This window comes from Centroberyx affinis, unplaced genomic scaffold (genome assembly GCF_046629955.1).
Source record: "Centroberyx affinis isolate AG114_WGS23_722 - 3 ecotype Tasmania unplaced genomic scaffold, CSIRO-AGI_Caff_v1 ptg004133l_1, whole genome shotgun sequence".
Taxonomy (NCBI): domain Eukaryota; kingdom Metazoa; phylum Chordata; class Actinopteri; order Beryciformes; family Berycidae; genus Centroberyx; species Centroberyx affinis.
This window is the reverse complement of record NW_027281904.1, coordinates 68540-78911: the sequence shown is the minus strand read 5'-3', so window position 1 is coordinate 78911 and position 10372 is coordinate 68540. Positions and strand designations below refer to the sequence as shown.

At 45.3% G+C, this 10372-nt stretch overlaps 1 protein-coding gene across 2 annotated transcripts; it reads right to left on the bottom strand.

Annotated features, from left to right (window-relative positions):
• Window positions 1-1171: 1171 nt before the first annotated feature.
• uba2 (ubiquitin-like modifier activating enzyme 2) lies at window positions 1172-9867 on the bottom strand. Of its 2 annotated transcripts, none has more exons than XM_071542610.1 (17): window positions 9696-9867; window positions 8533-8616; window positions 8347-8417; window positions 8150-8214; window positions 7958-8058; window positions 7630-7751; window positions 7407-7474; window positions 7060-7181; window positions 6813-6912; window positions 5878-6029; window positions 5486-5579; window positions 5142-5254; window positions 4845-5000; window positions 4622-4718; window positions 3259-3364; window positions 2948-3090; window positions 1172-2618 (listed from the first exon to the last, which is right to left on the bottom strand). In XM_071542610.1, the coding sequence occupies exons 1-17, from the start codon at window positions 9834-9836 to the stop codon at window positions 2392-2394; spliced, it is 1962 nt and encodes a 653-aa protein (XP_071398711.1). In that variant the 5' UTR covers window positions 9837-9867; the 3' UTR covers window positions 1172-2391. The 2 variants fall into 2 exon arrangements, with proteins under 2 accessions (XP_071398711.1, XP_071398713.1); XM_071542612.1 differs by having other exon boundaries at window positions 8533-8650; window positions 9696-9795.
• Between the last annotated feature and the right edge of the window lie 505 nt (window positions 9868-10372).

Sequence of the window (10372 nt, the reverse complement as noted above, 5' to 3'; positions counted from 1 at the left end):
TTTTTATTGTTTTACCTCGTTTTATTTTATTTGTATTTATTTAACCATTTTACTATTTAACCATTAATTTCTTTTTTTTATCTCCTCAAATACAGTTACTTTACTTGTGTCCTACTTGTTACTTGTTACTTGCTTTCCTGTAAAGCACTTTATAAACTCTGCCTTTAGGTAAGTGCTATATAAATACAGTTCATTCTTATCCTTGTTACCTTATGTTCTGGGATCTTAAAGATCAAAGAGAATAAGGGTGCAAATAACAAAAATACAAAAAACCCAAAAAAAACCCCATCTCAGTTGCAAAGAAACGTTTTGTACTGGGAATCATGCCAAACCTGTGGTGAGGGCAAAGACAAATCCTGTGTATACTCACATCCAAATCTGTAAATCAGACAATGAAGATGCTGAAACTTAATCTGTCTGCCTGTCTGTCTGCTTTATGACAGCTACAGTGGAACCCCAGTATTTTTGTTTTTTCTAATAACTGCTGTAATTATTTGTTTTTACCATCTTCCCTCACTATTTGTCTTACCCATATCCTGTTCTACTGCGACCCAATCGCCCATAGGGATCATTAAAGTTTATTCTAATCTAAACACCTTTCCTTACACCTGTTTATAGTGCTGTGTGTGTGTGGCAGCTTTGCCTCATGTTTACTCTCTTGAAGAATGTCACACTCTGTACCGAGCCGACCACATGATGACTTTCAGACTTTAATCCCTGACCTGAACACACACACGTCTCCATGAAAACCCACATACAGCTGCTCACACACAATCTCAAGGTGATCTGCGTATGAATGAATGTTCCGGCAGATAAAAGAACTGGGTTTCAAATGTGTAATGTGTAAAGGAGGGTTTAGGGAATTCAACCTGAAAAATGACTTTAGATATTTTCTGCTTGTAATGAGGCTATTCCTCAGTCCAGAGAAAAACATGAAACTTACTTTACTAAGCAGGCACTCTAGATAAACAGGCCAGGTAGAAAATCAAAAAAATTAACACTGGCCATACATATCGTTTGAGTCAGTGTTGACTGGAGGTTGCCATGTCATTTCCCCTATGCAATCTTTAGAATCCAGATGGGTAAGATTCCTTCCTCATTCCTTTATCGTGCCTCATGCCTGTGCACCAAAATGACAAACAAACAAGGCAAGAAAACAAGAAGCGGCTGTACTTGATGAGTTTATTCTGTCTTCACCAGCTTGGTCCAAAGGGCTCTGAAGGCCTCTCAACAACAGGTCAGATTACAATGGAATATGAAATTATGAACACAGACACAGGGGGGTTAAACTGGAGAAGGCGGCAGGAGCGGAACTGCAGCACCTAAAGCCCATGTTCCTGCGCCCAACACCTGGACCAACCTGGAAAACCCCAAAGGCATCAATATAAATGCAGGGCTCCCCCACCTTCACATGACCCAGTGTAACCCCCGTGGTGAGAACTAGAACCGATCGGTTCGGGTCAGAACGCACTACTGCGTCTCTGCTTGAGCTCCGTCTTGAACAGCATTGAACAAACACCGTTAACTTTGCCGAACCAAACAGTCGACAAACCGAATCAGCATGCCACTTAAACAGCTACTGTAATAAGTTTACATGTCAGTACTACTAGCCTAGGTCTAACCCGCTTGTGCTTAACCGGAGCCTTTGAAAGACACACTTCAGTCATCGCAAATCCACTATGCTGCTCCATGGCTGTTGCTGAGAAACTTTTTCTTTTATTCTCTTTAACAGCTGGACATTTCACCATGACGGTGTTATGGAGGGCATGGTTACATTATTTGCAGCCAAAACATGTTAGTTCTAGAAAAGAGGTAGCAAACTAACGCCCATGGCACAATCTGGCCAAACTCTCTTGCAGACTCTTGTGGTCTGGTTAACCGTCCCTTCAGAAAACACTGAGATCCATATTAAAACTCAGGAAAAGGTTTTGGTTTTGAAATCTTTTTTTTTTCTTCTGTAACCTGACAACAAAGCACAGAAAACACCCTGACTTGTGTAGCATGAGAAATACAGTACGCTTATAAAAAATACAAAAAAAAAAAAAAGCACTTTTTTTTTTTACCATCTCAAGAGAAGCATTTTATAGGGACCGGAAATGAAGAAAAATAACAAAAAAAAAAAGGGACTAGCAATTTTTCAAAACGTGTTTTTTTTTACATGTATAATCTATTTACAGCATCATGTGAGGAGAGCTGAGGGAGTATGAAAGCACAAACACAGAGGAGGGAAAAAAGGTAATGACGAAAGATGGACCAGAACAGTTAAATTGTTCTTCGTCAAAGAGGTTTTTTTTTTTTTTTTTTTAGCCAACCGTCTGTCTGTGAATCAAAACGACAAAAAATATCAAAGAGTTCTCTGTCTCTCGGGAGACCGGGGGGGGGGGGAGGGGGCTAGTCCAGAGCGATGATGTCGTCGTCGTCTTCATCGGCGGCGGCGGCTGCGCTCGATTGGTTGGTCCGTGGGCGCTTGGCGGAGGCCTCGCCGGTCTCTGCGTCCTGGTGCTTCCTCTTGGTGCCGCTGGTCGCCGCGGCGGCGGAGCTGGAGGACGGCGCCCCCTCCTCCTCCTCCTCCTCCTCCTCGGAGTCGACGATCATGACGTCGTCGGCCTCCGCTGGAGCTGAAAGGCGGAGGACAAGAGCGGTCACACTCGGATAAATTGTCACATTTTTCGAATTTCGATATATCGTCCCGTCCCTAATACTCAGAGAAAAGGCAGGAGTGACTGTACTCTTTTAAACTTTATGAATCAAGCTTGGAAAAAGGAGTGCTGATGCTTCCTGGTGCACCATGGTAACTTTATGGAGGAATGCCTGTTCTTGCTCATGCTAATCCTGTGTGTCCGCGGCTCTGGGTAATATGAGTCATATGGACATAACGCTACAGTGAAACCCTAGCAACCCTAGCAAGTGATAGCATAGCATAGTGATATTCTCTGCCCCCACTGACCTTTAGAGGAGGTGGAAGGCTGGGCGGAGTCCTTATTGCCGTTGGTGATGCTGTTCGCCTCTTCCTGGTTGGTGGGAGGGGGCGGGGCTTTATCCGGGGCGTCGCCCACCACCTCAAACTCCACATCCTTCTCTAGCTCCTCACTGGAATGAGAACAGACACACACAATTTTCATTTACTCACTACAGAGCCATCATGAAATATAATGTATCGAACTGAGACATCACCACATGCACCTGCGCATTCTAAATATGCAAGGACACACACACACACACACACACACATACACACACAGAGACAGAGGGACGTACGTGTGCAGGACATTGATGAGGAGTGTGTAGTCTTGAAGGAAGTCATCGGCTTGGAGGCGGCTGCCGTTGCGGATCCCAAAGTCAGACAGGAATTTACTGTTGTTGGCTGTGAGCGGAGAGACGGACAGGATGGGAAATCACACACACACACACACAATAACAAACACGTGTTTCTAATTACTATACATGTGAGGACATTCCATTCATCTACTCCCATTCCATAAACCCAAAACATACTCGCCAAATACTTTTAAGATTGTGGTCCACTGTGGAAATTAGTCCAATTATTTAATCATCCTTGATAGTTCTGAAATGCAGTTAGGTTTTAAAGACATCATTAAACAACATTTAAACTAACCCTAAGCCAATTTCAATGAACTTATCGACCCCAATTCTAACTTTAACCCTAACTCTAAAATTTTCCCTTTGCAAAAACTGACAAAATGTCCCAACTTAGAAGGGTTTTCCTCATCTTTCCATCACAGAAAGGGCCAAATACATACATAACTGAAACTGAAAAGTATAATAAGAATAAATCAAAGGACTATTGTGTAGTAACAAAAGTTTCCAATGCTGAATTGCTGATTTCCAGTTCTACTATTATAACCACAACCAAAACAGACCATGGAGGCACAATTTAAAATTGAACAAGGGGAGTTTTCCCTTTAATAATTGTGATGCATGTCAATATTTGTGTTAACTGGGGTGCTATCCGCTTTAAATTTCCTACTATCCAGGCAGCATGTGTTGGAGCTCAGAACTGACAGACAGATGCTACCTGAGCGCCCTCTTCTGTCCTGCTGGAGAATCGCTCTACTTCACTGTTCGATCTCTCATCCTACCACTCCCCAAAATAATCAATTTCTCCCTTTTATTGCGTTACTTCCTCTCATCCCTTACATTTACTTTGTTATTCAGTCTTCCACTCAGTCCTTCTCCTCTTCTGTCTGTCCCCCTTCCCACTTTTATTTCCTGTCTTCAGTCTCCAATCTTTTGGGAGGAAGAAGCAGGGAGAGTAGAGATACTCTCCCTGCTTCTTCCTTCCATCTGCCTCCCATCTGTGTGTCTCTCTGCTTAGAGAAGTGATGATGCACTCCCCGACTCTCTTCCCTCCTCACCTTCTGTCTCTCTCTCCATCTGTCCCCGTTTCTCCTCCTCTCCTTCCTTTCGGGTCTCCATCCCTCTCTCCCTCCCTCTCCTATAGCTCCCTCCTAAGGATGTGTCCACACTTTTCGGCTTCTTTCAAACGGCTAACGGCTTTTCTTTTTATAAGAAAGTGAATGGGGAAAAGCCAGATAGTGTGAGCACGTCCTTAGAGGTGATGATGCTGCTATCTTGCTATTTCTCTCTCCCTCCTCCGTACCTTCTGTCTCTCCCTCCTCTGAGGAGATGAGGATGGTTCCTTTCCCGTCTTCTATCTGAACATCTGGAGCCACCATGCCGAACTTCTCCTTCAGGATCTGAACCAACAGAGGAAACATCAAATCAGCACCATCTGAACAAGATTTGTCAAAATCTTGGAATCGAAAACGGGAGAGTGACGCTCCCTCTTTTGTGGGGGTCAGGATGGCGTTCTGTGGCATTACCCTGTCCTGCAGGGAGAGGACCATGGTTTTGTGGACGTTGAGCTTGACGGTGACCTCGGGCTTGCTGACGCAGACGTAGCAGTTGGCGCTGGGCGGGTCCAGGACGCACGGGACCAGCAGCTTCTTCCGGAGGTTGGGCCGCTTGTTCAGGAAGATCTGGAGGCGTGGCAAAGAGAGACAGACATTGAAACAGACGACAGAGTTGACAAGGACTATGTTTACATGCACAGAGGATTACGGTCATTTTCGGATTATGAAAAACCTGAGTTCTGGATAGTTGGTGGCAGTTCAACTAACCGTGCGACAGGATTCCAGCTCCCCAGACAGGATCTTGAGCCCTTCCAGCACAATGAGACCAGCGATGACGGCGTTGGTCGTAGCAATAGCTGGGATGATGTTACCCGCCATGGCTGAACCGGACAAACGAATCAACAAATAACTCATGTGCCGAAGCAAAGTCACAAGAATATGCACACTTAATGAAACGGAGCAAATACCACATCCTAGTTTCTCCCGTGAGGCTGTCTTAGAGCCTCTGATGTTTGTCAAGTAACTTTTTAGTTACTTCAAAAACATCTTGTAAAACTCGTTCACTCCAATGTAACCAATTCCCTAGTGAAAAAAAACTACAGCCAACTTACACTTGACATCGAAGCGACTCTTCATGTTCATGCTAAAGATGTGCATTCGCAGGTTGGCTGCCGCGGTAACGAAGTCCATGGCTGGAGGGTCGTCCTGACAAGAGGATACACACTCGGATTAGACATTCAAAATACATGTGGATGTGTGTGTATGCATTTATTTCACGGTGTCTGTGTAATGTGGTCAGCCATGTATCCAAGTATGGTGAGTGGTTCCAATCCTGCACTGTATCAAAAACTAACAACAGGAGGTTTCTTATGATGCCTGAACTCTTTTCTCTATCCAGCCTGCATTTTTATGGCACGATATGACTATCAGCATTAATTTGAAAATGCTGTATTGAGATAAATATTCTACACGTAGGGGCTTTAGGTCTGTGTGTGTGTCTTACCTTGTCCCAGACCAGCTCGGCCCCGTCGCCCTTCTGCTCCAGCTGCGAGCGGAGAGTCTCCACGCTGTGCCTGAACAGCTGGCAGCAGCCCCAGACACCCAGGACCTGCTGGTCCTTTAATCCTGAACCTGGAGACTCCTCCTGAGGACAGGCTGGGACACACACACACACACACACACAGTCAAACAGATGGAGATACATGCATTAGCCAGTCAAGAGACATGCAGGCATACAGTGGCTACTTTACATGTGCACAATAATATGAATATTGCCAACAGTCTGATTAAGACAATAGTGTGATTAATGCATTTTACAGGATTCTATAAAGTGACATCTCCCCTAATAACCTAATTAACTTTTCATCACCAACTACACATGTGCAGCTTGATCACACTTTCAGAAGTGTGATTAAAGTGTATACTACAACTGGTTTCTATTAATGCCAGTAAAATCAGAATATCTCCAAAATATCAACTTTTTAGGAACTAAGAAACACAGCCTTGTTTTCAGCTTGACCACCATACATTTTTGAGTTTATCCAATGGGGTTTTGAAAGGGTTTCATAAGACCAAAGGTTGTAGACTTTTCTCAACCCATAGAGGAACATGGAAACCTTGAACTGAAGTGAAAACATGAAAATCATTGAGATTGGAGTTACAGTTTTTGGAACAACTGCGATATTCTAATGTGTTTACATTTAACACAACTGACTACACTCACCCCCTAACAGCTAAACCTAACGTTCACTAATAGATGCCCTTAACCTGGCCTTACCCTGTCCATAATACATCTAAACCTGTGCCCCAAATTCTAAAATAGCCCCTTAGAGGAATGAGGACGGCCAATAAGGGACCACGGCTCTGCAGCCCGTCTATAAGAACTATTAACAGAGCTAAAATAAAAAATAGACTGACATAAATATTTCATAGACGTACCGTGGTTCTCTAGCTGCTCCCAGTCCAGGGGCAGTGGAGCTTTCCTCTTCTTCCACAGCTTGTCCATGGTCAGCAGGTACATGATGTCATCTTTGAAGAGCTGCGGAGGGGAGCCAATCAAAAGCAAGCTTGTGATGCCGGTGATGATGATGCGCTGCGGCGGTTCTGCTTAAATCACTCAAACCGCTGCATGTGTTCAGTCTCTAAAAATACTACACCGACTGGGTGTGATGCGTCTGTCTGGTACCTTGTTGAAGAGTTTGACCGGGTCGTATCCTGTGGAGCGCGCCCACTCCTTGGTGGAGACGCGTTTGATGTCCCCGTCCTTTTCCGAGGCTATGGCGCGAGCGGCCGTCTCTTCGGGGTTCCCTGGATTGACAGAACACACATTCAGAGACACAGTGCGGGGTGTGTGTGTGTGTGCCTTTCTGTCTGTGTGACTAACTAACCTGCTGCGTGAACACTTAAAACATTAGTATATAGAAGCATAGAGACCATCGCAAATGCAGTGAACACACCTGAATATACAGTATGTGCTGGAAAATCATCAGTCCTCCTCAGATATTGTGAAACTACTGTAAGGCTGTAACTCACATGCAGCTTCTGGGTCGGCTGTGTCGGGCGACACCTCCTGATCCGCGTCCTCTTCTCCAAACAGCTGGCTGGGGTTGCCACAGAAACACAATGCACGGTAACCATGGGAACACATACTCCATTGTTATCAACAGGGATGCCAATGGCATCTACCTGAACTGATACCGGAGCCCTTTATCTACAAGGCTGACTTCGCCTGAACACGACATTCGAAAAGCCTTACTTGAAGAGGTACTTGGCCCAGACGATGCAGTGGATGGGCTCAGACGGCGTGTTTCTGATGGTGCATCCTGGGAAGGTCTTCTGGGTGGGCTTCGGCTGGCACTCGTAGCACTCTGTCAGGCCCTGGGGGAGGGAAAGAGGGAGGGAGGAAGGAAGGAAGGAAAGGGGAAGAAAGATGGCGACAGTGAGATTAAAACATAAAGAACGCACACATATACACACATACAGGAATTGCCTAAATATCAGTAGGTTAGTAATAGGTTTACAGGATAAGGATGCAAGGGAACATGATAGCATAAAAAAAATGTGTGTGTGTGTGTGTGCGTTACCTTCTTGATGACGGTGACTTGTCCCAGGTATCCAGCGGTGCCGCTCTCGATCAGAGGGATATCCGCCGCCAGACACATCCGGTTCACGTGGTTACGGGCCGCTGGGGAGACAAAACGGTTCGATTTTACCTCATCGTTTGAACATGGCGGAGGTAAAGACCGGTAAATAAACGACCAGTGAGGTGCGGATACCTCTGTTATCCAGAGCGTTCATCACCAGCATGAAGTTTCTGAAGAACTCCACGTTGTAATCGGGGCTGTGGGGGAAATAAAGAGACTGCAATCACACATCAGCGGGGACAAGTCGGGTTTATCCTTCCATTTCAGACAGAAAGAAGAAAGAAAGAAATGTGCACCGGGGCGACAGATTAGGCCCTTATTAACCTTACTTCATGATGCTGTCATGGTAAGCCGTGATGTTTGCACTGGGACAGAACTGCAACGCACTCTCCTTGGCCACCTGCAATACAACAGGAGAGGAGAGGAATATACAAACGACAGACAGAAAACAGTTTAGTCTGCTGCATACTGATAGAGAAAACATAAACATCAGATATATGATGATAGTTCCATACCTGTGCTTTAGACTTGCCCACATGCTTCTTCTGAAAGAGGAACTGCCGGTTGAGGTTGCTCACGTCGATGGTGTCCAAGTCGATCTGCCAAAATCAACAGGTGCCTCATGTCAGTCAGCTGTAGATATAGATGTAACGGAATATTTGACCACCACCTCCAAGTCAACCTCAGCCACACACACACACACACACACACACACACAGTTTCTGGCACAGCTGCTGTGATTAAAATAAAAGGATTGTTTGGAATGACGAGTACTGATTGGGATGAAAACTGTTCATCATGGCAGACATAATATGACAACAGGACATAGTTAGTATGGTTTACAGCTGCTCCTGTCTTTATGCTCTAGATTCTGCAAGACTCTGTCCCAAGCAACCTCAAGATTTCTGCAGTTATTAGTTATGACTTAGGTCAGAATTGCAGAACTGTGTATAAAAGCAAAGAGACCTCTGATGAAAACAATCATTACAAATTCTCTCATGTCCTAGTGAGAGAATGAGAGTGAAGCTATTACTCATTTTACTGGCGACACCCTCAAGCATCCTAGGGCTCCCTGACCTCTGACCTGCACTGGTACACATACATGTTTAGCACAGGTTAACGCTGCTAGACGCAAGCTGCTGTAAGCAAGTACTGGCTGCACTGACTGCTGCCCAAAAAAGGCGCAAATTTCAATAAGACCCACTGATAATCTTTATTGCAGCATAAAACAGAAAATTATACAAAGCGTTTTCTAAGTGTCTCTATGTTGGCACTTAGCCAAGTGACCGGCTAGCTAGCCATCATCTCACAAAGAAGTTGTCTAAGTTAGCGATGTTCATGGCGCCTAATTGCCCCCGTTTCATTCCTGGGATTGTTCACGTTATTTCTATCCAACGCTCTGGCTTGTCCGGTGTTACAAAACAGGTGAGCAGCGAGTACACACTGAAGGACAGGAGGGAGACGACAAGAAACTACATAAAGCCGTCCCCGTATGTTTTACATCTTGGAAGTAACCCGTCCCAGGAATTAGTCCGAGCCCGCTCACTAGCGTTAGATAGCTAATTGGCCACTGGTGCGCTAGCTATCAAACCTCCAGGCACAGTCTGTTAGCTCGCAGCACAAAGACCTAGCATGTTAGCCAGCTAGCTAACATACAAACACACAGACTGTTACGGACCACTTCGATGTTTTTGAAGCCGGTGAGGACGAGGTTCTTCAGCAGCTCGCAGCCGATCCCTCCCGCTCCCACCACCAGCACCCGGCAGGTGGACAGGGAGTCGGCCAGCTCTTTTCGGAGGGAACCCACCAGTTGGACCATGTTGATCGGCCAGAGACAGAAGCAGAGCCTGCACAACACCGGGCAGCTAGCGGCTAGCAGAGATGCTAACAAGCCAAAGAATCAGCGCCAAAGCCACCAGGTCTGGGGCTGGCGGCGGCTAGCCCTGCAGCGCCGCCTGCTGCACGGGGGCGGTAGTGCTTTCTACGACACTTGGATTTGCCGAGATACAGGTATACTGGGAGATACTGTATCTCCCATCCGAGATATTGGACACTTGGATTTAGGTTAAGATAGTTTCCTTCATCCAACATGTCTTTGGTCTTTGACATTTCTGATGTCTGATCTAAGGTGGTCATATGTGACAATTAATACAGAAGAAGAAGAATCTGACTCAAGACCTCAGTCATGTCATTCCCTCTCTTTCTCCAAATCATTCCTCATTCTCTATAACAAAGTATCGACATGTATGAAAAGCATAAATGCCAAACACAATCGTTAAAAAGAAGAGAAGTTTATTGTGATACTTTTGTTGCTACGGAGGGAAGCACTGAAAGACAGATGATGGAGTGTCATGG

Coding starts and splice junctions, on each gene's coding strand:
- uba2 (XM_071542610.1), bottom strand. CDS start 9,836: ATGGTCCAACTGGTGGGTTCCCTCCGAAAAGAGCTGGCCGACTCCCTG. Junction 8,215..8,346: donor TACCATGACAGCATCATGAA/GTAAGGTTAATA, acceptor TTTCCCCCACAG/CCCCGATTACAACGTGGAGT. Junction 5,255..5,485: donor GAGTCGCTTCGATGTCAAGT/GTAAGTTGGCTG, acceptor TGTCCGGTTCAG/CCATGGCGGGTAACATCATC.